The 27,416-nt window shown below is 35.1% G+C and overlaps 2 protein-coding genes across 3 annotated transcripts; one reads left to right on the top strand and one right to left on the bottom strand.

Moving 5' to 3' along the window:
- The first annotated feature begins 1,127 nt into the window (after positions 1-1,127).
- LOC122002099 (abnormal spindle-like microcephaly-associated protein) lies at positions 1,128-14,415 on the top strand. Of its 2 annotated transcripts, XM_042557154.1 has the most exons (20): positions 1,128-1,907; positions 2,337-2,805; positions 2,931-3,013; positions 3,156-3,269; positions 3,358-3,546; positions 3,781-3,846; positions 4,086-4,142; positions 5,180-5,302; positions 5,381-5,494; positions 5,559-5,666; positions 5,755-5,938; positions 6,666-6,845; positions 6,927-7,084; positions 7,177-7,750; positions 8,602-8,843; positions 8,918-9,046; positions 12,904-13,093; positions 13,410-13,635; positions 13,841-13,996; positions 14,077-14,415. In XM_042557154.1, the coding sequence occupies exons 1-20, from the start codon at positions 1,206-1,208 to the stop codon at positions 14,171-14,173; spliced, it is 4,161 nt and encodes a 1,386-aa protein (XP_042413088.1). In that variant the 5' UTR covers positions 1,128-1,205; the 3' UTR covers positions 14,174-14,415. The 2 variants fall into 2 exon arrangements, with proteins under 2 accessions (XP_042413088.1, XP_042413089.1); XM_042557155.1 differs by lacking the exon at positions 8,918-9,046.
- Positions 14,416-14,784: 369 nt separating this feature from the next.
- Positions 14,785-19,490, bottom strand: LOC122002100 (purple acid phosphatase 18-like). Its single transcript, XM_042557156.1, has 5 exons — positions 19,283-19,490; positions 16,923-17,591; positions 15,511-15,699; positions 15,328-15,416; positions 14,785-15,245 (listed from the first exon to the last, which is right to left on the bottom strand). Exons 1-5 carry the CDS (start codon positions 19,427-19,429, stop codon positions 15,035-15,037), a joined length of 1,305 nt encoding a protein of 434 aa, XP_042413090.1. The 5' UTR covers positions 19,430-19,490; the 3' UTR covers positions 14,785-15,034.
- Between the last annotated feature and the right edge of the window lie 7,926 nt (positions 19,491-27,416).

The raw sequence follows: 27,416 nt of genomic DNA, 5'->3' as shown, positions 1-27,416 counted from the left end.
GGAAAATGCACAAGAAAAGCCTTGGATGAACATTCCCGAGGCACCCTCCATGGAGCTTGAAGGCGCCTCGGGTGTCCTGGTCAACAGCCTTGCAGCAAGGCGTGAGGGCGCCCTCCATGGAGTTTGCAGGCACCCTGGACGCTGGATGGAAGACGCCCTCCATGGGTCTTGGAGGCGCTCTCGGGCGGATAAGTAGCGAAGATGCAAGAGCTTATCAACTCTGAGATTTCGGCGGGTTTGGAGGCGCCCTCTATGCGGTTGGAGGTGTCCTCAACTGGCTATTTAAGCTTGGTTCGAGTAGCAGCTGATACAACACTTGAACTTGTGATCCTTGTTCCGTATGCTGCTCAAAGAACGATCCGACAAAGCTGTAACTCGACTCCGACGACCAAAAGATTCAAGTTTACTGATTTTAACCGTTGGCATATTTTACTGTATTTAATTAACTATACTTAAAGTTGTAATATTTCGAATTGATAGTGATTACCCAAAATAAATACTCAACGAGTGTGAGCCTTAGAGTAGGAGTCGTTATAGACTCCGAACCAAATAAAACTCTTGGTGTTCGAGTATTATTTTTATTTTTTCGCTACGTATTTTATTTTAATGAACGAAATAGCTCCGAACATTATTCATCCTCCCACGCTTTCGATCCTACGGAGCTTTGAGGCAACTCTAAGAATTACCATCCATGGACATCAACCTCCAGTTGCAGAGATTGCACTATTGTCAAGGCGACCAACCAAACCAACTGATTCACCACGATAAGCATAAGAAATATTTTAATCAGCAAGTGAGCGTCTGTGATGCCAATTCTAAATTGAAATCTAAAACTTTATGTTTCAAAGTCGACCAATTATGATTTACTAATGACCAGAGCATCACTCTCATTTATCAAGCTGGATAGGTTAAAATCAATCTGGAATATCGGACTACTAGAATTAGATAAAAACCCAAATAAATAGCTGCATTGACAAATTCAAAAAAATATATTCATGGGCCAAACAGAACCCTGCCATATAGGAGACATTGCCATCGGATTCTACGCTACCCGGATCCGATAACCCTACTCGCTTCATTTCAAACAGACAGCTTTCCCGCCCAAAAAGTCGCTCATTGATTTGGAAATTGGAATTATATTCTTCTTCTTCATTACCGTGCTACAATTTACGGCCGCAGCCGCTCCAATCTGAAGCCAAAGCAAAATGGATCGTCGGCGGCGGCCGGATCGCGATCCTACCTCCCCTCCTCCTCCGCTGGCTTCAACCCCCTCCCATTTCCTCCGCGATTGCTCCAACTACAAGACTCCGAAGTCCCTCCACCTGAACCCTAACCCTCGTCCCCCATGCACCCCTCTCCCTGCCTTCTACACCGCCTCCAAAACTACCCCTTATTCCTTCGCATCTGTCTCCAGCCGACGCCGTGGGACGCCCGGCGCCGCCACCGCCCGTCGCCGCGTTAAGACCCTCGAGCTCGAGCAGTCCCGTTCTTCGCGTAAGAACCAGGATCGGCGCGAGAGGGCTCTCAAGTCGTTCTCGAGTTCGATCTCGGCTTGGCTCAATTTTCTTTTCAGAAGTCCAAGTTACTGCGGCTGCCAAGTTCCTTTGTGGTCCCGGGACAGGCAGGGTGGCGTGGTTTCTAATGGGAAGCGCGAGAGTTTCGATGGAGATGATGTTCGAGGGTTTGGGGCAGGTGGCAGGTGGAGGAGTCCGAAGCGCCAGAGGGATTGCTCCTGGCGAGGGACGTCCGGTGATGATGTTGAGCGGAAGGCATCAGTTATGGTATCATCGCTAAAATCATCGTTGAAGGAAGTGTGTAGCCTGGAAGATTTGATGGAGAGAATGGAGCTCTATATGAGCCAGAAAAGTTGCAAGGAGGTCCTCATTATGATGAGTCAAGTTTGCAAGGTTAGCAGCAACTGAAACCTTTCAGCTTATTCATTAAACCCCTTGTTGCATTCACATTTTCCTGTTTATTGAACTTTGTGTAAGGCTCAATTTATCCTCACATGTTGTTGTGGCTTCCCGATTATTAGTTTCTCAAAGACCAACATATTGTTTGCTTGATGAATAATCATCAGCTGCAATCCTTGTCCTTTGTACTGTGCCTTGGCTGGAACGTTATGGAAGCAATTATAATGATTACGTAATTTAATCTTGATGTAATCATTGTATGTAGAGTTTGCAGCTTAGTTAATATATCATATGTACTTCTTCACGGACTAAAACATCATCAGTGTGTTTCTTTTGAAGTTTTCTGGTGATTCTTATATGCTAAAGAAACTGTTATTAGTAAAGACAGATTTCTCATTTCATATTTCATATTTCATTATTCAGAGCATAGATGAAGGAAGACTGAAAATGAAAGCAAGCTGCCCACTTGTAACTGATCTCAGGTTGAAGGAAAATGCAATTAGAACCTTAATGAGCTATAATCCAACGTGGCTCCGTGTTGGATTGCATATAATATTTGGTGGTGACTCTTTTCTTTCTAATGAAGAAGGAAAATCAGATCAAGAGTTTCTGTTCCTCAAGATGGTAATAGAAACACAATTCTTTTCTCAGGTGGAACTTGCAAGATCTTTTGCATATAATAAATTGGTTGAGGGCCTGTATAAGCCAGGTTATCATGAAGCTTTGGGAAGTGTGATCTTGAAGAGATTTTTGTTGCTTGTTGTTTCACTTGACAAAGCTAAGTCTGAGTGCACTCTTCCTACTAAATATGGGATTGATAGTATTGATGGTGGTTCTCCTCTGTTGTTTATTCTTCATTCCCATTTAAAATCAAGTCAGCAAGTTATCAATGGTAGGTTTCTGTAATAGAAAGAGCAGATATCACTAATCATTATTTTCTATTAATTTAATGTAGAGAGATGTCTATTCTTATTTCTTTATTGCTCTGATTGTTCTTTGTCCTTTGACAATTTTCAGAGTTTCTATCAGAAATAATGCATGGGGAAGGTAATCTTCTAGCACATCTTCTCACTCTAGGTTACAAAGTGAATCACCAGCAGGTAATATGGTTTCTTGTTCATCCAATTTCATAGCCATCTTTTGAAAAAGCTTTCAGCTATTTTTTGTTATGCAGTTCCATTTTTTGTTTACACTTCTCATATGTGTGCTTTGTATGATTAACAAGCATCTCTTTACTAACAGAATCCAATTTCAGAATATGAGTTTAATATGAAAGATTTATTTGAAGAAATTCAGGATGGTGTACTGCTTTCTAGGGCTATTCAGCTCTTGCGAAATGATGCATCTATACTATCCGTAAGACTCTTCATATTAGTAACTTGTTAACAGATATTTTCCTACTTCAAGTCTTCAACTAAAATTCCTTTGTGATTGATTTCAACAGAAATTAATGGTTCCTCCAAACACAAGTAAAAAGAAGTTGCAGAATTGTATTAATGTGGTGAAGTATCTAAAGCAGGCCGGTGTATCCATGTGCGATGCTGATGGAACCCAAATTCTTGCTGAAGACATTGCAAATGGTGATAAAGAGTTAACACTCTGTGTACTTTGGAATTTGTTCGTGAGCTTGCAGGTATTAACAGCTCATGGTTTCGATTTGACTCTTTCTTCCTATTACTTTCTCTTTTCACTTCTGCTTAACCACTGGGTTTGACTTCAATAAATTGTGATGTTGTCATCGCTTCTGTTTTATATTGTGCCAAATTATTAATTCTGTTGAGGATTATTTTTTATTTTTTATTTTCTATTATTTGCTTAGTTGATTATTAATTGTAGATTTTCTCCGCCTTCTTATTTCGTCTTGTAGGTTCCTCTGTTAATTGACAAAGCTTCTTTGGTCAATGAGGTTATTAAATTGAAGAAACATCATAAGGTAGCAATATGCACTTGGGATTATGTTGAACTGTCTTAACATTTTCCACTCAACTAATTTGTATGTTCATTCAGTTTGATTTCCAATTTGCATTTATTGCATGAATGGCAATTTGGTAAGTTTGATATGAAAGATTGCAACTCAAATTAATCTTCTGACAGTTTTATATATACCTTAAGTCACAAATGTTTTGCCTCATGTATCTTTTCCTTGATCATCTCTTTGCATCATCATATTAGGATGATTCAGACTACAGTTCGAAGGCAATCATGGGGTTGCTTTTCGAGTGGATCCAGGTACTTTGCTGTCTGTTTGATTTGTTATTTAGGAGCTAATTTCCATATATGCTTCTTTCTTCTAACTGTCAATACTATTTTTTATCATAGAAATATTCAATGCAATTTTGAAAAAAATAGCGGCAAGTCTGTTAAACAATTGTTGTCATTAAATTGTGGCAAGTAAAAAAGAAAAAAAAAAAAGAGAGAAATGGAAGTAACAGCACTTACAGGAGTCACTTCGGTTCTCAAGTGCAGATTGTTCATGCCTTTTCACATGGATGATCTCTCACTATGAACTTTTCTTGATTTCTCCAAAGCAACACAACTGCAGCAAAAAATGATAAAAATATATAACCTAAAATATCCAAATTGCATGATAGAAATAAAATTCTTATTGTTCAAGGGACATCATATAAGATTTAAAATCCTTCATTGATTCAAAGCTAGAATCATATTACCATGCAAAATTTAATCTATAATTACTTGATTATCTAGCATTTTTCAACTTAATTTAGATTCCAGTAAAATTCAGAATGTAACAAGCTCTTTTTGCACGATTTTTTTTGTTGTTGTTGAGGTATTCTCTACCAAGTGGTTGATAAATGATAACTTTAGAACAAAAGCTTCAAGGACTTTGTGGAGTGTTCAATAATTGTAAAATATTATATCCAACTGCAAAAGCACTAGAACACAGATTATTGTTAAAGTCTATCAAATGGCTGAGCATAATATTGTGTAATTACTTGGTCTTTAACCAGGAAGTGTCCCCACACCACATTGGTGTAAAGACTATTGTGAATCAGACGAGGATCCTACTTTTAAAAGTTTTGTTTCTTCCTAATGATTTTTTAGTTTTGTTTTTTTTCTAAAGATGCATTGGAATCTAGTTTTAGGCACAAAGTGGCTCTCAGCAGCAATCCTTTTTAGTGTGAAATTATTTTTGAACTTGATGAAATTTTATCCCATGTTTTACTTTGTTGCTCTCACCAATTTCCTCTACTTACTATAGGAGTCTATTATGCTTGATTGTCTTATCTACATTAGTATCTTTACAGGTTGTTTGTGAAGGATATGACATAGAAGTTGGTGGTTTATCTTCTCTTGTTGATGGGAAAGCTCTTTGTTGTTTGATCCTCCATTACTCAGATGCTGAAGATAATGGACTTTTATCATCTAAGGTCAGGAAGAATATAATGCTCAATCATAGTAAATCTTCAAAACGGCTCCCATCAAATTCCTTAGTGTTGTCTATCCAGGAAAATCAAGATGTGCATATCAAATTTTGTAGGCGCTTTGAGATTGGTCGAACTGCAGGTCAAAACTTAGTTTTGGTTCAACGCATCACCAAAATAATAGGGAACTTTCCTGAGGTAGCATTCATTTTCTTTCTTTGTTTCTATATAATATTTTAATCTGCTTTTATATATTTAACAGGTGTTACAGCTAAGTGACTTATTGGATGATGAAACATACTTTGATAAAAGAAGCATAATCATTCTTCTAGTGTTTCTTGCATCTCTATTTACTTCCAGGAAAGATTTGGTAAGATTTCATATTTGATAGTTCCACATCTGTCCTTGAAATGGTTCAATTGGACTTAGCTATGCACGACTAAATGATCGGTCTTTAGGATACAGGAAAAATGTACAACCTCATGAAATGGAATTGGAACATAGACAGTACACTTTGTGTAACTCCATTGGGTACACTTTTTGATAATAGTCTATCTACCAAATCAAAGCTTCGGAGAATCAACATTGCCAAAGTTTCATCTCCCTTGAAAAACAAATGCCTAGACACATATGATAATGGAGGTTTGTGCTTTAGTTTTGGCCTCAGATTGTCAATACATCTCATGTTCCTTTTTTCCTTAGAATGAAATTTATAGCTGGAGTGATCCATAGGCACATAGAAAACAACCATACTACTAAATTGACTAAAAGGATTCATAAGCAATGCAAGCATTTGAGATGTATTCAAGATTGAGGAATTAGACAAATGCCTAGGTTTCTTCATAATGGATCCTAAAATGTAATGATTTGATTGTTTTCTTAAAAAACACTATGAGCTTAGCAAGGTGGAATCCTAAGAACGTTTTCAAAGATTTCTAGCAGTTCCCTTATATGCGATTTTGAGTAAATATAATCTACAAATTAATTTATACCATCTAACTTCGATAGATATGAGGAGCAGCTGGAAAGGTGTTAGATCAAAAAATTGTTTTCCTGTAAGGATGCGGCATAAACGAAACCAATGTGTCCATGTGATAGACCATTTTGTTAATAGATGATTTTCATAATGTACAGCTGTTCATTTTACTTAAATGGTGCTATTTTGAGTATAATTTTAGTTATGGATTTTATTTTCTGGTTTATTCTTATCGCGCTCTCTATAAGTTACAAGCATGCTTCTTTACAGTTCTCGGAACCAATATAACTCAAATCATTTGCTGGTGCCTTATGTCAATCTTGTAATTCAAAAATGGCCTAATAAAACTGTTAAATTTTCATTTGATGCGCTTGGAATATTTTGTCTCAACAGAATGGGCTGCAAAAGTCATACAGGCTTATTTTAGAAGAATTATTGAGAGGAAGAAGTTTCTAGAGTTGAAAAAAGCAACATGTATTCTGCAATCTTCTATTCGTGCTTGGCAAACTGTGGTACTTGGCAGAAAAAATTCTGTTGTTCAAACTGGTTGCTCTGAGTCACTTTTGTTTCCTGGTAAGGAAATCTATAATATTTAATGTCTTAGAAAGACAAAATCATATAATTCTAATTGGAAGTGCATCAAGATGTTTTCAGGACAGTACAATAGGCATAAGAAGCTCATGGTTGAAAGACACAAGTTTGTCCACATAAAGAAATCAGTGCAACTAATACAATCTGCTGTAAGAGCTTGGATCATGCAGAGACATCAGAGAACCAAAGCTCCTTCAGGAATTACAACATTGTCCCTAAATGTAACTTGGTCTATGTTGCTCTAGTGAAAAATGTTTAAATTATGATAAAGCGGTGCTACATAGTATCCCATAAATTGTCTTACTCACTGCAGAGACAGGCTCTATCTGCAGAATTGGACATTCTTCAGCTGCAAACGATGTCTGCCATCAAGATACAAAATGCATGGAGAGGATTTAAGAGACAGGTCCTATCTGCAAGATTTCACATTCTTCAGGAGCGAACGATGGCTGCTAACAAGATACAAAATGCATGGAGAGGATTTAAGAGGCAGACCCTATCTGCAGAATTGGGCATTCTTCAGCAGCAAACGATAGCTGCTATCAAGATACAAAGTGCATGGAGAGAATTTAAGAGACAGGCCCTATCTGTCGAATTGGACATTCTTCATCAGCAAACGATGGCTGCTACTAAGATACAGAATGCTTGGAGAGGATTTATTTTGCGGAGACATCTTTTGGTTAAAAGATGTTCTACAATTAAAATTCAGAGCCATTGGCGTGCCTGGCGCATAAGGATGAATTTCTACAGAATGCGTAAATCTGTCATCAAAATACAAGCTTCTATCCGTTGTATGCTATGCATGAAGCAATTGAACTGCTGTAGGCTTGCAACTACTGTAATTCAACAATTTGTCAGGGGGCACCTTGCTCGAAATAAGCTTTTAGGTATATCTTTATTTCAAGCTTTAATAACTAACTTCAGTTATTTTGCTAGTAAGGATTCTGTTGCTTTGTTTCCTAATATATGGACAGAAAAACAATCTGTTACAAATTAAAGTCTTTGCCTTGTGCATTTACATGTGTCTATGAGTAACATGCCAACTGTTTATCTGTTAGATTTTAGAATGTTATTGGTCAATTGGTTATATTATCAAAGTATAGTCTGATTTGAATTTTATATTGTTTTCAGTTTTGTTACATTAATTTTATAGAAGTCATAGTCACAATATTTTTTGGCAATGTCCCATATGCACATACAGTTCAAATTTATTGAAATTTTCTGCTCGGCTTGAGGAGGATAATCACAATGGTCCTAATTGTCATAATAAAAGTTTTAACTTACATCACCTATTTCCCCTTGATGTGGGGAATTTATTTTCACCCTTCCATATCCTCTCTCTATTTTCTTTGACAATTTTTTGATGGAGAGCTAAGTTGACTACAATTCTTGAACTTATGGATCTATTGTATGTTGAAGAGCAGCATAGCTTAAATTGCGTCATGAACTTAAGCAGCCTAAAATTTTGACTTAACATTTGTGAACTAAGGTAGCACTGGATTGTGGCATAGTGTTTTTCATACACTTTAAGTTTTTCTCATAGAATATTAATGTTTAAACTTAGGTAATTTCATTAAATAATAGTTTCTATACCCCATACTATATTTTTTTTTGAATTTCTATTTCATATTTCTCTGAAACAGTTCAGTTCATTTTTGGTAAATGAAGCATGCAGAAATTGGTCTATGTAAGCAATATGTTGTACAAAGTTTGAATAATTACATTTTAATCAATACAGGTGCTTCCTCTCTTCGATACAGGAGATCTTATGCGCTACCCAATGTGCCTATCTCTGGTACAATAAAACATCGTGAACTGAAAATAGTTAAGTTTGCAGTTTTAACGATACAAAGATGGTGGAAGCAAATTTTGCTTGAGAGAAGACAACTGAGGGCGGTTATATTTATTCAATCCTTCATTCGTCGTTGGCATGCCAAGAAAGCTTCTAATGAATTGTGTCATAGCATTTTCATCATTCAGGTATTCCATTTTTTTTTTTAGCTTATATGTTTGCATTTTAGGCCACCGTTTTAATAAGGATCTTTAAACTACAGAGGTGGTGGAAAGATATTTTATTTCATGAATCAAGGAGAAGATCAACAGTCATTATTCAGGCTCATGTTCGTGGTTGGATTATCCGAAAGACCACTAGTCGAACTAAATACTTCATTGTCCTTATACAAGTAAACAGAATTTTTCTCCTTTCTATATTTTTAAAGGCAAAAGTGAAGATGTATGTTCACCAAATTACTTATTTATTATATATTTATTCTTTATAATTTAATTTGAACATTATATTATTTCAAAATTTTAAAAATTATGTTTGTTGTATTTTATATCAATAGGTATTTTGGCTCACAGTTGAGTTAACGAGCTCTTAAAAATCAACTATATTTCTGGATTATAATTATGATAATAATTATGTGTCGGTGCAAATTTATCAAGAAAATTATACTTTTTTTTTTGCTAGGAATTGTGTTGCAATTTTAAAAATTAAAATGATAATATGATTATGGAAATTATACAAGATGACTTTTTGGTTCATGAAAAATAATTGTATTTCTTTGAATTTATTTCTATGTATTATCACTTTAGCTAATTGATACATTGTACTGTCTCATGATGATAGGATCCTTTAATGGATCTATTCAAATAAATCCTTTAACTTTATTTCCTTTTCTAAAATAAGTTTTAGACTTTTTTTTTTTTTTTTCTAGATAAGTTTTAATAAGACATTTTTCTCTTGAAAATGTATTTTTATTTTATTTTTCTTTTAGACTTTTTTCTTTTGAAAAGATAGTTTAGGTTTCTATTTAAAAAGACTTTATGTAATTTTGGAGGAGAAGTAATTTCCCTTTTAATTAATCAATTTCGTTTGATTATCGGAGGTCGATCCCCTCGAAGAGATCACCCTATCCCCCTTTTCCCTTTCTCTTTCGATTTTTTCATGTGATAGGTCCCCGGGTTCCTATCAACTTGGTATCAGAGCACGTTCACTTCATCATCGCCATATAGTATCTCGCAGCAACTTCAACAAGCGCATGGTCTTAACCCGACTTCAAGAGAAGAAAATCTACTTTGACATGATCGGAGGATCTCATCTTGACACCAATTGGGCTTTGGAGTTTGAAGCTAAGCACGAGACAAGGTTGGATAAATTCGAAAAAACTATGGCATCATTGGTCACAATAGTGCAAGAATTGAAGGATCATTTAGAAGCATATTCTAGCTCAAGCATACTAATCAAAAGGGGAATAAATCAGCAGTCTCGACAACAACAATATGACCATAGAGTGAACTCAAATGAAGATCGAGAGCACAACCTTCCATGTATAAAAGTGGAATTTCCTCGCTGGGAGAAGAACGATCCGATTGGATGGATTTCAAGGGCTGAAAAATATTTTCGCTTTCACACTACACCAGACTATGCAAAGGTAGAATTAGCATCTATAAACCTCGAAGGTGATGCCATCCAATGGTATGACTGGCTTGAAGCATGCCGTGGACCTCCAAAATGGGAGGAATTCAAAGAACTTCTTAATCGATTTGGTCCCTTCGATTATGAGAATGTTGATGGCGAATTGGCTAAAATTCGACAGACTACAACCGTACTGGAGTACCAAGGATGATTCGAGCGACTCTCTAATCGAACTCGTGATTGGTCAAAAAAGTAATTACTAGGCACTTTTATTGAAGGACTTCGCTTTGATATACGACGAGAAGTAAAAATGAATCAACTCCGCACCATGAAGGCTGCATTATCCTTTGCACGACTACAAGAAGAGAAGATCAATGAGGAAGGAAGAAGACATAATAAGGTAATTCATGAAAACACATCGCATTGTTCAACACCCCGTAGATTGACAAAAGAAGAGATCAAGGAAAGAATGACAAAGGGATTATGTTGGCATTGCGATGAAAAGTGGCACCGTGGTCATCAATGCAAGCAAAAGAGGATACTGTTGATTGAACCAATAGAGAACTCTGAGGAAGAAGATGATTTCGATGAAGGTGAAACACAAGATAATATCAACAAAGTACAATATGACTCTATGGCAATATCAGTTCATGCCTTAGAAGGACTACAAACTCCGCAAACGATGAAGGTAAAGGGATTCATTAAAAAGCAACCAGTAATGATATTTATAGATTCAGGAAGCACCAACAATTTTCTAGACTCAACCTTGGCAAGCAGGCTTAAACAAAAAATAGGGCAAGCGTCTACATTTGATGTTAAGGTGGCAGATGGAAGATCACTTACAAGTCCAGGAAAGTGCAATAGTATTAAAATTTTCTTACTAAATTATGAATTAATGACATATTTCTTTCTTCTTCCCCTAGATGGATGTGATGTTGTACTTGGAGCACAATGGTTGAGAACATTAGGAGACATAATATGAAATTTCTCTCAACTAACAATACGCTTCCAAGATCAAGGAAAAGAAGTTTGTATCAGAGGCAAGAGACAAGATACTATTACATCAATCAGTAGTTATCAGGCAGAGTAGTTATTAAAGAAAGATTGTTCCATTTTTCTCATGCAACTCTCCATCAAAAAAGATCCTAAAACAAATGTTAGGCCTTATCACTACCCTTACATACAGGAGGAAATTGAGAAGATTGTACAAGAGATGCTTCAGGTTGGTATTGTTCACCCAAGTGTAATTCCATATTCTTCTCTAGTACTTCTTGTACAAAAGAAAGACGGAAATTGATGAATGTGTGTAGATTACCGGGCACTCAATAAAATTGTAGTGAAAGACAAGTACCCAATCCCCATCATTGATAAATTACTTGATGAATTGGAGGTTCCTCATTCTTCTCAAAGTTGAATCTTCGCTCAGGCTTCCATCAGATAAGAATCCATCAGCTAAACATTCCAAAAACAACTTTTCAGACTCATGATGGTCATTATGAATTTTTAGTCATACCTTTCAGTTTAACTAATACACCTTCAACATTCCAAAGTTTGCTGAATGATATCTTCAGGCCTTACTTTCGTAAGTTTGTTTTGAATTTCTTTGATGACAACCTTGTTTATAGTTCATCATTCGAAGATCATTTGCATCACCTTTATAAAGTACTCACTCTTTTGCATGAGCTTTCTCTTTCTGTGAAAAGAGCTAAGTGCAGCTTTGGGATAACTAAGGTGGAATACCTTGGTCATATTGTAAGCCAAAAAGGAATAGCTATTGATCTCTCAAAGGTGCTAGTTATGATGGAGTGGTCCAACCCAGAGAGTATCAAGGCATTACGTGATTTTCTGGGTCTCACAAATGCATTTAGATGGTGTCTTGAAGTAAAAAAGGTATTCCAGAATTTAAAGGAGGCTATGATGACAACACTAGTTCTTACACTACCTAATAAGCAATTTGTCATTGAACCTGATGCATCCGAAGTTAGAATCAGAGCGGTACTTATGAATTATATGATATCATTCAAGAAAATGCTCCAGAGTTTATTGCTAAACAACCTTGAAGACAAGGTTGTTTTGAAGGGCGGTGGAATGATGGAATCCTTTAATGGATCTATTCAAATAAATCCTTTAACTTTATTTCCTTTTCTAAAATAAGTTTTAGACTTTTCCTTTTTTTTTTTCTAGATAAGTTTTAGTAAGATATTTTCTGTTGAAAATGTATTTTTATTTTATTTTTCTTTTAGACCTTTTCTTTTGAAAAGATAGTTTAGGTTTCTATTTAAAGAGATTTTATGTAATTTTGAAGGAGAAGTAATTTTCCTTTTAATTAATCAATTTCGTTTGATTATTGAAGGCCGATCCCCTCATAAGGGGTCATCCTATCCCCCTTTTCCCTTTCTCTTTCGATTTTTTCACGTGATAGGCCCTTAGGTTCCTATCACATGATCTGTGAAACCTAAGATAGTTTTTGTGTAAAGATCAAGCTAAATTGTTGGATAATATATTTAAGTGCAAGAGAAATGTCTACAATACAACTACTAGTATTTTTAGATTTTGTTGCAAACTGTACCTGATGCTTCTTCCCTCAGTTTCTTTCATATCACGTAATGTTTGGTTTTGCAGTCATATTGGAAGGGCTATTTAGCAAGGAAACGTTTAAAGCAGCAAATATTTGACCTACGGTGCGAGTTAAATACTGGCAGTGCACACGTCAAAGGCTGTGTGCAACCAATTAACAGACTTGTAGCAGCACTTCCGGAGCTGTTTGCTTGTAGAACTATTAGTAATCTGCGTCATATCTGTGCAATGCTGAGTAAGTTTGTTTTCATTATCACCGAGCATTGCCTTTTTTATTTAAAAAAATAATTGTGCAAATGACCTCAATCAATTATATCAGTTGGATTCTGCTATTTATCATATTTTCTTTGTTTTCTTTTACTTAAATATTGTTTCCACGGAAGATAAATCCACACAGTTTTCATATACATATTCAGTACTTCGAAATCTTTCGGATAATGATAGTGTACATTTTTTAGATCTATGATTAGTATTTTCACTTTAATTTAAATTTGTAAATAGATGACATGGCTCTTTCAGAGGCAATAAACAGTTATTTTCATGGAAAACAGGTAATGCCACACAGCATTCTCAGGGAAACTGTGAAGCATTGGTCGCTGCTGGTGCAATTGACATTTTGCTCAAGCAAATTGGTGCGCTGAATCGTGGGTTTCCAGATCAAGAAGTTTTAAAGCACGTATTATCAATTTTGAGGAACATTGTTAAACATCCACGACTCTTGCGAGCTTTTGTAGATACATCTCGGTCGGCAGAGATAATATTCCAAGAAGTCCTAAGGTTAGTTTGCCTAGTAACATATTATGAAACTTAGTATAGATATGTAGCCTTAAATGATCTATTTCTATCTGCACATATGCCTTATCTACGCAATGAATACGTACAAATTTTACGCAAAATGCTTGCGGTGTTGTTGCATATTTCCCATTGTATTCGCAAGTCCATTAACCGGAGATTTCTATGTGGCTCGTCTTCTTTCATGCAGGAACAAAAATGAAGGATATTTTATTGCCTGTGACCTTCTTAAGTGCCTATGCTCAACTCCTCAAGGTTGTGAAACAATCCGTAATTTGCCAGGATATATACGAAGACTCAAGGTTCTTGCACATGATCTTGAAAGGAAGTCAGAGCTGCAAAAGAGGTAATCGAATGGATGATTTCCCCATCGTTCTTCTGGCATGTTTTTTTTTTCTTAACACTTTATTACCTCAACTATTTTAGGAATGCTGCTCAAGCCGGCAGAAAGGATGAGGCTGTTCGCAGGCACGGAGATGCTGTAAACCTTCTCCAATTAATATTGGATAATCATGATCCATAAGTATGATATTTCAGTTGTGCTAAGAAATTCTCTAGTCGTGTTTAACAGCTTGTTAAGTTCTAAATAAGCTACACTCTAACCTGGTCTGAAGAAAATTTCTAGTCTTGTTTACGAGCTTGTTAAGTTCTAAATATGCACACTGATTAGGTTTGGTGTTATGTAGTAAATCGGTGTGTAATAGCTAATTGTTGCTGGATATTTACAATAACTAGTTTTTACTGGATCGTGCCATTGTTTATCAAGTTGTCCCTGTCTTGATTTTCAGTAACAATAATTAACAATCTTTCAAAATTTTATGCAAACACTGAAATTTATTAGTTTATTCAACTTAGTAAATAAATTAATTTCTATTGTTTATTTATGTACGTGTTGTATTAATAATTTGTATTATTTAACTTGTGGTATCTAATATTGTTTCTAGAACCTAACTTGAAATTTAGAAAATCTAAATTTACAGATTAGTTCATATTTGATTTTCCAATTTGGATGGAACTTGAAATTTTATCCACTGCTGTGTAATGAGATTTAAACTAAACGTCCACGGTAAACTAAACCTTTTCTATTAACATGATCTTACTATTAACCAAAATGACACTCTTGTGTTAACCACATAATCAAACAAAAAACAGAGTATCCTTTTATTCGGTGAATCATCTATCAAGTTACAGTGACGAAATACTGGTGGTGTCCTGAGTAGTTCTAAAACCATAATGCACATCACACAGATACGATCGTGACACCAATCGACTAAGCAACGCTTTCATGCATAACAAACAACCTTTGCACGCATTAGCTTACTGTGATTTGATTTCTTATCTACACCAACACTTCCAAACCAAACAGCTCTCAGACTGGAATGATTCAAGGAGACATCAGAATTTTCCAGCCCTTCCTGACAATGCATCCTGAAGTGGATAATGAAGTGATCCAAAACTCATCTGAGTTAACTGATTCGTCATTGTCATTTCGGTGCCAACTCCAAAATGCGTGAGTTGAGTTCACAATCTTCAGTTTCCCGTGACCAAAGCTTGCTTCCCTGAAAACAGACCACTCTGGCTTTGGCTTAAAAAATCTGCATGTTTGGATCCAAGTAAATATAAATGGATATGCTCGATCACTCACAAGGTATCGTATTGAGTAATTAAAAAGTGTACCTTTGAGCTAAACCTTCCCTGTTACCCCCATCTCCGATGGTTATGTGCACAGGGCCACAAGGATCTACTCTTCCATTAAAGACCCGCTCCTAGTATAATGCATACAAGTCGATTGAGCAAAGAATGCCATTATGTCATATAAATATCATAGAAATTACACAATGCTTAGAGCTATCAGTTTACCATTCTCTCGTAAGCATGCACATGGCCTGCGATAAATATGTCTACCCCAGCAGCATAAAGCAATGACTCCATGGAAGCCATCATGGCTTCTCCTTCGCCTTGATGTGCCCAGTTGCTGTTATACCACGGTGCATGTAATAGAACTAGTAGCCACGGTGTCTTTTCCCTGTCTACCTTGGCAAGATCAGCCTGCAAAAACCAAACAAAACACTTGGGCTGCTGGACAACATAATAGGTTTAGAAACTTAATGCGAGCCAACAAACAGCAGAAGTTAAACATTCAAGATCAAAGTATAAATTCTGATAACAAAAGATTTAAACATCTCTGCTCTTCAGAAGCATACTAATTATGTAGGACAACTGAGCTACAATATTTCAATCTGTACATCGTATAATGAGATTTAAATGGAAAAAACCCCACAGATTAGTTCAAAAAGTCATTTCCAATATTAATAACTACCATTAAGAAGATGAATTTGCAGGCTGCAAAAGGACTCTGAAATCCAAAATATCCAAGTCAATTATAAAAGTACATTGTGAAGGTAGTTACTATGCATGCAGGTATAATTAATATTATTCAGGCAAAGCTACTATGCAATATTATTAAAGCACGCAAAACCTCATGGACTTCCTGAAGTCATGTCGCATGTTGCTGTGAATGAAATCCTTACTAAATTTCTGTTCGATAATTCCATTCACATATTGAAAATTGAATAAGTATTGATTTCCATATAAGAAACAATAAAATTAACAAAAAACCTTAAGTGATATTAATATTAAAAAGATACAATATAAATTTTATACAAATTTAAAATTATAAAATTTGGAAGTCAGTAAGAATTAAGTTTTCCAAAATAGTAACTTTTCAAATATTAATGTGATGAATTAATTTTAAAGTTTCATAGATTTAGATATATAATATTAACATGTTGAAGTGATTTTAAATCAAAATCATTGATTATTTCTGAAATGGAAAGCTAAAATTATTGATCGTATACAAAGAACTAAAAATCAATTATTTAATCTTAATTTGATAGAATTCAATATTTTTAATCAATATAAAAATTCTAAAGAAAATTATATAAAAGTATCTTTGAAAATTAAATTGCAACCATTGAAATTCCATCAAGAAATTATTAAATATTGGTTAATTGTAAAAATATTGAAAAGTTAAATTGATTTAAAATTTAGGTTTAATATTTATTTTCATTAATTTAACTTTTTAATTGCATGGTATTTATAAAATTTGTATTGCATTCTTAAATTGATGATCCTATTTTAATAGTTTATTTTAACATACATGCACGGTTAAAAACTACTAAAAAAGAATTGCTAATTATTACTAAGGATGAGTGAATTATTAAGTGTTTGGCGTTTAAACTTGAATGACAATAACTAAACAGCTGACTGACCTTTAACCAAGCATATTGTTCTGAATTCTCATCATAATCTGTGTAAGAACCAAGCATGATAATGTGAGCCCCTGCCACCTCAAATGAGTAATACAGATTGGATGTTGAACCACTCTCTTGATAAGGCATCTTCCACCTTGCGTTATATGCTTGAAATCTCGATTCAAAAAACAATATACTCTCCTTCTCATGGTTTCCTTCGGTCACCATCCATGGTCTAGTACTAGCAAGTGGCTGCACCAGTGTTCCAAAAGAATCCCACAAATGCTGCTGGTAGTCGGCATAGGAGAGATCCCCAGGGAGAAGATGCAGATCATATTTGCATTGACTTATGTGATCTAGAGTTGATTTTGTCCAGCCTGTTTGACCAAGGTCACCAACAACTGCAAACGTTATGGGAAACTCTGCAGGTGGGGTCTTAAGCTGGAACTCTGGACCTTGTTCCCCACATTGGTAGAAGTAAGTCGTGTTACTCTCAAGGGGTCCAATAACAACATGATGTATCTTCCCTGAGTTATAAAATAAATATTTGTACGATGTACTCTCCCCTTGAGATGAGGAAGTGTACTCTCCCGGTGAAGTTCCATATTTGACTATAGATGGAGAAGATTTGTTATCGGTGATCCATGTTATTCGCATGTGATTTATCCCTGCCAAAGAGATATGAACCTACAAAGGTAAAAGATTTTTACTGGTCAAAATAATTAATCAAGGAGAGAAGAAAAAAATTACCGATTTTTATAATCTATTTAATGAAATATCTCGAAAAATATAATTTTAGAGACTAAAAATTATGATATTTCTATGCATTATTGAATTATTCATAGTATTTGAACAAACGAGATTAAAGAAAGATTGAAAAATAAAGACATGCAAAATGTATGCCAGTATGATTTTCCTATTGAAGGTTGAAAAGTTTAGGAGTTCAAAAAATTAATTTGTTTAGTAAAAATATTACACAAAAGTCTTATAAAATGTGATATGAGTGGATGAAAAAAAAATAGCAGCAATTTACAATAATGATAGCACACAATATAGTTCTAATTATAGAAAATTAAGTTACGAAGCAATACTTTAGAACATTGGGAAAGGATAATTGAGAGGAGAATAAGAGTAGAAATAATAAAATTCCAAATTACAAATTTAAAGTAATCTATCGAGGAGCCCAGTCTAGCACATGAAATAAGTTGAAATTTCTTTTGCTAGGTCTTACAAGTTACCATTATTACATTCTTATTTGCAATAAGAAAAAATTGGTATAGACAGAAGATCCGTCCTTTTATGAATATTAACACATGGTCCAACAAATTGGCGCACAACCAAAATGTAAAATATAGAACAAAGAAGCAGAGTTTCAAGATACTTCTTATTTGATGGTTTTTTTTTTAAAGAAATGAATTTTTAAAAATTACATCAATATGATAAAAGAACATCTATAATAATTTAGTTTCTAGAGTTAGATCTCTATGGACTTTTCTTTTTTCACATTACAACTAGATGAGCCTTTCATTATCACTCATATTCAGAATAAACTACCTCGGTGTTTTTCAAGTTTGGATTAAGAAAGAAATTTTACAAATTGACAGTTTTAAGTTGTGTAAATAAAATTAAATATATGAGAAGTAAGAAATAAGAGAATAGTTAATATGGATAAAGAAGAGATTCCTACAAGTATAACTAATTGACACAAGTAGTTGGAGTTAACATGTCCTTGTTGGTGTAGTTGTGCAGGGAACAATGATATCCTTTCACATAGCAATTTTTAGAACATTTATCCGAGTACAAATTTGCTGTGACTAAAATTAAGCTGAGTAGGATGAAATCAAACCAAAACCATTTAGTCTAGATTTAATATACTTTAGATCAAAGAAAGGAAATTCCTCTATTTGAAACTCTGAACTAAACATGCAGGCAGGCCTTCAAAGTATGGCATGAAAATTATTGATTACTATTGTCCCTGGAGAAAAGGGAGCCGTTTATTTTACTTTTTAAAATTTATAAATCGGTTTGCTGCTGATTCCTAGCATTCCAAACCCTAGCAATGCATGTACCAATTTTACTTGGACACTACTTAACAAAAGGCCTTTCTCTACATCAGTCAAAAGAATCAAAAGTGAAATCTAAAATCCCTAGAAACAATTCCCATCTCGAGCACTCAATATTTACCTTGCGTAAACGAACATCAATAATACAAGTGAAAAAGAAGTGGCAAACTTGAGCCATCAATTAAAAATCCGCTCAAGGAAATGAAGTTAACGACGAAGAGCAACAGGAGATCAGGAAAGATAAAGGCAATAAACTAAAGCTCCTCCGAGAAAGAGAGAGTAATCTGAAGCAGAACAAATCAGTCCTACAATCACCTGTTGCGGATCGGAGGAGCGCACAGGCCTCCACGGAAGGCTTAGGGTTTCGCGAGGTAGCGGCCGGACATAGTCCTCACCGCTCCGGCCTCCGATCGCCGACGGACACAAGAACACGAGAAGAATCGTCGCCCCAATAAACTCCATCCGCCAGTCCAATTTTGGTCTCCTTCATCCCGGATCTTCAATAGGATAATTTTCCAAAAAAACTCCAAAAATTAACCATTTTAAAAATTATCTCCTATTTTTTATTAGGATATTTTTTCTTCAACACGTTTAAATATTAAAAAATATTTTTTTTTTACTAATTCTATGACAAAATTTTTTTTTTCCCATCGGGTCTAGTAGTTAGCGCAGAAGGTGTTGTCATCATAAGGCCTGAGATTCGAATCTCGATAAAGTCGAGGTAAATGTCTCCCTTATGTGCTAGTCACTATTCCAAAGGCTAGTAGTCGCTCGTGATTTACCTCCTCCGTGTTAGCCCTGGGACGGGTTAACGGGGACGTTGGGGGCGAACGTATTCGTCTTTTTTGCCATCACTGGAAGGGAAAATTTTGTCCCCTCGATTTAGTAGCTAGTCACCTCATTCTAGCGCATGAGGTGTTGTCACTATGAGGTCTGAGATTTGAATCTCGGTAAAGCCGAGATAAATATCTCCCTTATGTGCTAGTTACCATTCCAAAGGCTAGTAGTCGTCCATGATTTACCTCCTTCGTATTGACCTTGGGACGAATTGATGAGAGCGCTAGGATGAACATATTCACCTTTTGTCATCGTTGGAAGGGAAAATTTTACAAATTCTATGCTCAATACCTGATTTATCATGGCCATCTTTGATAGTTAGAATTCTATATAATTTTTTTTTTCAATATACCATCTCAACTTTGCATAAAAAATATAAAAAATTATCATTCTCTGGCATAAAAAAATCTCTCTATAATATTTATATAATCTCTATATTATCAATTTTTTATACACCATTAATTATTATTGATCTCATCCATATTATTAATTTTAAAATAAAAGAGTATATTTAAAATTTCACTGTCATTCTTAAACTAGACACTTCAAAACTTTCGTCCAAATGATTAAAGTTTTTTTCAACTTCTTCATTACAAATCTCTTTAAAAATCTCTCACCACATAAATCCATAAACGTCCCTAAGAATCACCATGAATATTATCACTTCGGGATTTAATTTTAAATGTATTGTTTAAATTGTCGATGAATCACATCATAGACGAAGTCAATAAAATTCCAGCAATTAATTATCACAAAGTCAACTCAGAGGATCCAAGAAGAATGGAAGATTTGCACACAAACAACAAAGTCAAGCCACCTCCTACCCACAAAAACACTCACAGAGACAGGATGCAAGGTCGAAAATCTACACACACCTACAAAAAGTGGCCAGATTCAGGACAGGAACAGGAAAAGAAGATCACGAAATCTTTTGATCCAACTTCGCCACTGATTGATTATGTTCAGTGGTGGTACTCGAACACTGCAAGAACAGGAGTGGTCTTTCAAGCTGCTAGCTGCAGCGCTATTTTGCTTCCTAGCTGGTGAGGAGAACAGGCTTCAAGTGCCTGAGTTGCTTCAAGATCTGGTAGCAGACACAGCGTCTAGCTTTGGAGATGGCAACTCTCAGCCTCCTCAACCTCACCCCAATCCTTCTCTTCACTCTGAACACCCTCAGCCTTGCAGAATGCGATCTCCTCTGCTGTGCCTCAGCTTCTTCCAACATCTTGTGTATCAGAAAGCTTGCTTTCAGGTGCTGCATTTCTTCGGGGTCTTCCTCGTTGAGTTTCGCGTAAGAGAAATGAGCCCTCGAGACACCCATTGATGAGGTAAGTGAAAATAATTCGATTTCTGAATAGAATACAGACTCATGGAGCTATCTACATATAGAGGGAGAATGAGAAAGAGCCACAATTACGAGTTCTTTAAAGCAAATGATTAAACATATAATTGGTGTGATCAGTGATGCAATTGTCAAAAAGAAAAAGGATTCGATGGGCCACGCATGCAATCATGTTCTTTGTAGTTTTCTTGAAGTCAACGACAATATATGATTTGTATTTGTAGAACAGCAATAGCACCCACTGAAATATGCCTTCACTGTATGAGAAGGTTTCCATTTTAATATTTTAAATATAAATATGTCAATCTGAAATTGCTATTTCATGTACTCAGAGTCACAGTCTTCTGCAAAATTGCATCAACATATTTGAGGAAGACACGATTGAGAAAGACACTCATGAGGAATAGTAGAAGATGCTCTCAATTCGACCCTCTGTCCTCCACTCACATACCGAGAGTACGATAGCTTCTCTTGTGAAATGATAAGTTTTACCAGTCAATAGTGAAGGAAAATTACTAAAAGAACAAAGTATATTTAGAGGAGGAAGAAGATTAAGAGGAAGACAAGTTTTTTTTAAAAGTTTTTTGGTATCTCTAAAACAATACATGTTCATCTCCTTTTATACACTTTTGACTGACTTGTAACTTACACCAATGTTAAAGAAGATAACGTTAATTTTGCCTCTTAAAAAACTGAAATTATTGTATAAAATGAAGAGTTTGTTGGGAAGTTTTATTTGTCACTTAATCTTCAACATGCAAGGAAGATGAAGAGGTTTTTCTTAGAAAGTTAAATTTAGTTTAATTAATCCATCAATGCCTCCCGTAAACCAAATTTACTTCCGACTCCTAGAGATGTAATATTTCTTGAAAATATAGGTCCTCCAAGTGGCTTTGTGAAAATATCAGCAAGTTGTTTATTGCTAGGACAATATTCAAGATTGATTTCACCTTCATCAACGAGTTCTCTTAAGAAATGAAATCGCAGGCGAATGTGCTTTGTTCTTCCATGCAGAACTGGGTCCTTTGAGACAGAAATTGCAGAACTGTTATCACAATATAATATTGTTGGTTTTGTTTGCTTGCATTTTAAATTTTCAAGAACTCCTCTTAACCATAAAGTTTGACATCCAGCTGAAGAAGCTGCTATATATTCTGCTTCGGTAGTTGAAAGTGTCACAATTGGTTGCTTCTTTGAACACCAAGAGATTGCCCCACTTCCAAGGTTGAAAATATAGCCAGAGGTACTTCGAGAATCATCAATACTTCCTCCAAGATCCCTATCTGTATAACCAACAAGTTTGACGGGCACTTGTGTTTTGTAGAAAATTCCATAATCAATTGTTCCTTTAATATATCGAAGAACTCTTTTTGTAGCTTCCCAATGGTTTGAATAAGGTTTTTCCATAAATCTGCTAATCAAACTTACTGTATACATGATATCAGGTCTAGTGGCAGTAAGATACATCAGGTTCCCCACTAAGCTACGAAACATTGTTGAATTCACTATCTTTCCTTCACCAATTTTACTTAGTTTCAGACCTGTGATGCAAGGAGTTGAGACTGGGTTTGCATGTTCCATCTTGAACCTTTTAAGAATTTGAGTTGCATAGTATTCTTGTGAGATAAAAGTTCCTTCTCTTGATTGTTGAACACTCATGCCCAAAAAATAATGCAACTCACCCAAATTTGTCATTTCGAACTCTCTCATCATAGAGTTCTTAAATTTTGTCAATATCTCCATATTATTTTTGGTAAAAATAAGGTTATCGACATAAAGACTCACAAGTATAAAACCACCTTCAGAATTTTGTTTGATATAAAGTGTATGTTCAAAAGGACAACTTTGAAAACCATATTTAATAAAATAATCATTAATTCGGTCATACCATGCACGAGGTGATTGCTTCAAACCATAGAGAGCCTTTCTGAGCTTATATACTTTGTCCTTATCACCTATTTTCACAAAACCAGGGGGTTGTTCTATATAAATTTCTTCTTGAAGAAAACCATTTAAAAAAGCTGATTTGACGTCCATTTGAAATAATTTCCAACCCTTTTGAGCAGCAAGTGCAATAATCAATCGAACTGTATCAAGTCTAGAAACAGGAGCAAATACCTCATTAAAATCTTCACCTTCTTTCTGTTTGTATCCCTTTGCAACCAATCTTGCTTTGTATTTATTAATGGAGCCATCTGGATTTGTTTTAGTCTTAAAGATCCATTTCACACCAATCAGAGATTTGTATGGTGGCAAAGTAGTGAGCTCCCATGTACCATTTTTCTCAATGGAGCTTATCTCTTCATTCATGGCATGCACCCATTTCTTTTCTTTTGATGCTTCTTCATATGTGATTTGATCTTCTCCTGCAAAGAAAGCAAAATAGACTTGATCTGTCATATTTATCTCTTCAGTCACATCATAAATATCTCTCAAACTTCTTGTTCTTCTTTGTGATGGTGATGGAGACATATTTCTTTCAGGAATATTAGGTTGTAGTGATGAAGAATCATCTTCAAATTCAAGAATTTCCCAACTTGATGAACCTGTCGAATCTGAGAAAACATAAGAAGCTTTTTCATCAAAGCGAACATCCCTGCTAATCACAATTTTTTTTGTTTTTGGATTGTAAAGCTTGTAAGCTTTGCTTCTTTCACTATATCCAATAAAAATGCATTTTTCAGACTTGTCATCAAGTTTAGTTCTTAAAGCATCAGGAATATGAGAATATGCAAGACAACCAAAAGTTTTTAAATGAGTAACATTTGGTTTCTTTCCATACCATGCCTCATTTGGAGTAGAATTCTGTAACCTTTTTGTCGGTGATCTATTGATTAGGTAGACGACACAAGAAGCTGCTCCAGCCCAGAATTCAGTTGATAAATTTTTCTTCTTCAACATGTATCTGACCATGTCCATGATTGTCCTATTTTTTCTTTCCGCGACACCATTTTGTTGCGACGTATACCGAACTGTCAATTCATGTCTAATACCATGGTTTTGACAGAATTCTTCAAATAAAGAAGATAAAAATTCACCTCCTCGGTCACTTCTCAGATTTTTTATTTGATAGCAAAAAAATTTTTCCACTTGACTTTTGAATACTTTAAAGCAAGAGAGAGCTTCTGATTTTTCTTTAACAAAATAAATCCAAGTTTTTCTGGTGTAATCATCAACAAATAATAAAAAATATAAGTTACCTCCGAGAGATGGTACACGCATAGGTCCACAAAGATCTGTGTGGACAAGTTCCAAGGATGAATGTGATTCGAACTTAGATTTAGATGGGAATGTCTCTCGATGTTGCTTTCCAAGCTGACACTCTTCACAGATTTCACTTATCCCATCAATTTTAGGAAGTCCTTAAACAATATTTTTGCTTGCTAACTCCTTCAAGCTTTGAAAATTCAGATGCCCATATTTGTCATGCCACAACTTGGAATTTTCTTCATTAGAAGTAAGATAACAAGCATCATTTATAATATCAAGTTTGAGAGGAAATAAATTATTTGAGCCCAAACTGATCTTTGCTACATACTGATTTTTCTTCTTCATGGTGCAATACTTATCAGCAAAATGAATATCAAAACCTTTTTTCAATAAATGACCAACACTAAGTAGATTACTCTGTAAACCAGGAACATAAAATATCTCAGACATTTTGTCAATTTTTCCAGACTTTGTTTTGAAAGAGATTTCTCCTACTCCTTCAATTTTGTAGGACTTAGCATCTCCAATAGTTACTTGCCCATGATTAGCTTCTACTAGCGTTGAAAATAAGCTTTTATTACCAGTCATATGCCGACTTGCACCGCTATCCAAATACCAAATATTTTCAATATTTCCATCACTAGCAATCAGTAAAGTTTCAGAATTATGAGATTCATTTTCATGTACTAATCCAACTTCAAGTTTTTTCTCAGGATATTTTTCCCAACAATCATTTATTTTATGTCCTGGCTTATGACAATAATGACATTCAATATAAGGTTTTGTACCTTTGTAATTTCTACGTCCTCTTCCTCTTTGGAAATTATAGGAAAACTGTCTCTCCTCCTTTTGAGACTCTTCTTTTCCATTTTCGTGTGACTGCTGGTAAAAAAATCTACCACCTCTTCTTTGATTTCGACCTCTTCCACGTCCACGATAAGAGCCACGGCCTCCCGTGGATGTGAACTGGGATTTCAAAGCTTGATTTGAAGTAGAGATAAAAGGACTTCGTTGAAGGATTCTAACCTCATGAGCTTCCAATCTTCCTTGCAAACTTTCCAAGGACATTAGTGAAATATCTTGTGATTCTTCAATAGCAACTACCACATGATCAAATTTGTTTGATAGACTTCGTAAGATTTTCTCCACTACCCTTTGGGTTTCCATGATTTCTCCATTTGATGCCATTTGATTCACAATAGAACTGGTTCGTGTGAAGTACTCTGAAACCTTTTCATTATCTTTCATCTCTAATTTTTCAAAATCTGCTCGTAGAGATTGTAAGCGTACCTTTTTCACTTGGTCTTGGCCGGAATAAGTTGTTTGTAGAATCTCCCATGCTCTTTGAGCACTCGTTGCTTTTGAAATCCTTTCATAAACTGAAATTTCAAGGGCTTGATAAATTTGAAAAAGAGCTTTTCTATCCTTTTGTTTCTTGTTTTTCAAAATATTTCTTTGTGGTTCGGTTAATTGATCTTCCTCCTCTGGTACTCCTTCATCAATAATGCTCCAGGATTCAAGACATAACTTCATGAGAGTGCTCCAATAATCAAAATTTTCACCATTGAATCGAGGCACAAGAGAAACAAGATTGTTGGCCATAACTCTGATACCAGATTGAAGGAAAATTACTAAAAGAACAAAGTATATTTAGAGGAGGAAGAAGATTAAGAGGAAGACAAGTTTTTTTTAAAAGTTTTTTGGTATCTCTAAAACAATACATGTTCATCTCCTTTTATACACTTTTGACTGACTTGTAACTTACACCAATATTAAAGAAGATAACGTTAATTTTGGCTCTTAAAAAACTGAAATTATTGTATAAAATGAAGAGTTTGTTGGGAAGTTTTATTTGTCACTTAATCTTCAACGTGCAAGGAAGATGAAGAGGTTTTTCTTGGAAAGTTAAATTTGGTTTAATTAATCCATCAAATAGTATATTGACTGACACGAATAGATTGAAGTTTGAAACCTTGATGTCAAGGATAATAAGCATGTATTAGATTACAGATTGAGTTGGAGGTTGAAATAGTAGACTAAATTAATAGGAGTTGAAGTCTAAATGAATAGGCTAAAAGAAAATATTTATTAAGTGGTGTAAACTGTTGATTCATTAAGCCGATCGATCATCTGAAGAAATTTAATTAGTGAGCGGTGCTGCTGCTGTATATATATATATATGATGGAAGCATTCATGCCTTTGAAAACGACTTTAGATCAAACTTTGTAGCGTGTGTAAATAGCTAAATAAGCATTGGAAAATGGATGAAAAAATAATTATGTTCAGTAGCTATGAAGCTGTCACTTGAAGCCGCACTGAAGTATCCAAAAGAGAACAAATTAAATCTCTCAATTAAAAATTGAGAGAAGCTTTTTTTTTCCTTCATGATGAAATATACACACAATAATTAGAGAAGCTTGTGGCATATTGAGGGAGAAAAAAAAGGCATAATATGCAACCAGAAGAAGTGATAGCATAATTTAAAGCAAACTAACTTTGGGATAGCAGCCATGTCCCAAAGGCCAAGAGGATGATTGTTCCTGTCTGAAAAACACGAAGAAATAACGTGCTGGTAACGATGATTTAGTTGTTGTTGATTGAAATAAGACTTTTTATTTTGAGGGAAGATTTTCCTTCGGTCTCGCGCACATAAAATGAACAAACAAAATATCAATGCCCAAAAATCAGAAGGAGTCCTTGACGAACGTCTCTGGCACTCAAGTCAATACGAATTCCGGCCAGGTGAATAAAGAATAGTATTGCTCGTGCGAGAGTAAGCTTGAGATGTTTTGAAAAACGTACCTTGTTAACGGAGAGGACCCCTTTATATACCACCTCTCATAACATTTGTAATCATGAGGTGGCGAAGAATATAAGAGGTTGTTAGGTAATAGAAAGTGTACAATCTGTGCAATAATTATCCGAGAAATCTTTCCTTACCCGCATGTGTACTTCTTTTGTCGTTTATAACTTATGCCATTGATGAAGCAGTTGAAGGAATATGCTGTCATAAGTGATCGGTTGATCAGAAACATGACAATCCTCGAGGAAAGTTTTAG

This window comes from Zingiber officinale, chromosome 7A (genome assembly GCF_018446385.1).
Source record: "Zingiber officinale cultivar Zhangliang chromosome 7A, Zo_v1.1, whole genome shotgun sequence".
In the NCBI taxonomy this organism is placed as follows: Eukaryota; Viridiplantae; Streptophyta; class Magnoliopsida; order Zingiberales; family Zingiberaceae; genus Zingiber; species Zingiber officinale.
The sequence above is the reverse complement of the archived record's forward strand: the minus strand, read 5'-3'. Positions and strand labels throughout refer to the sequence as shown.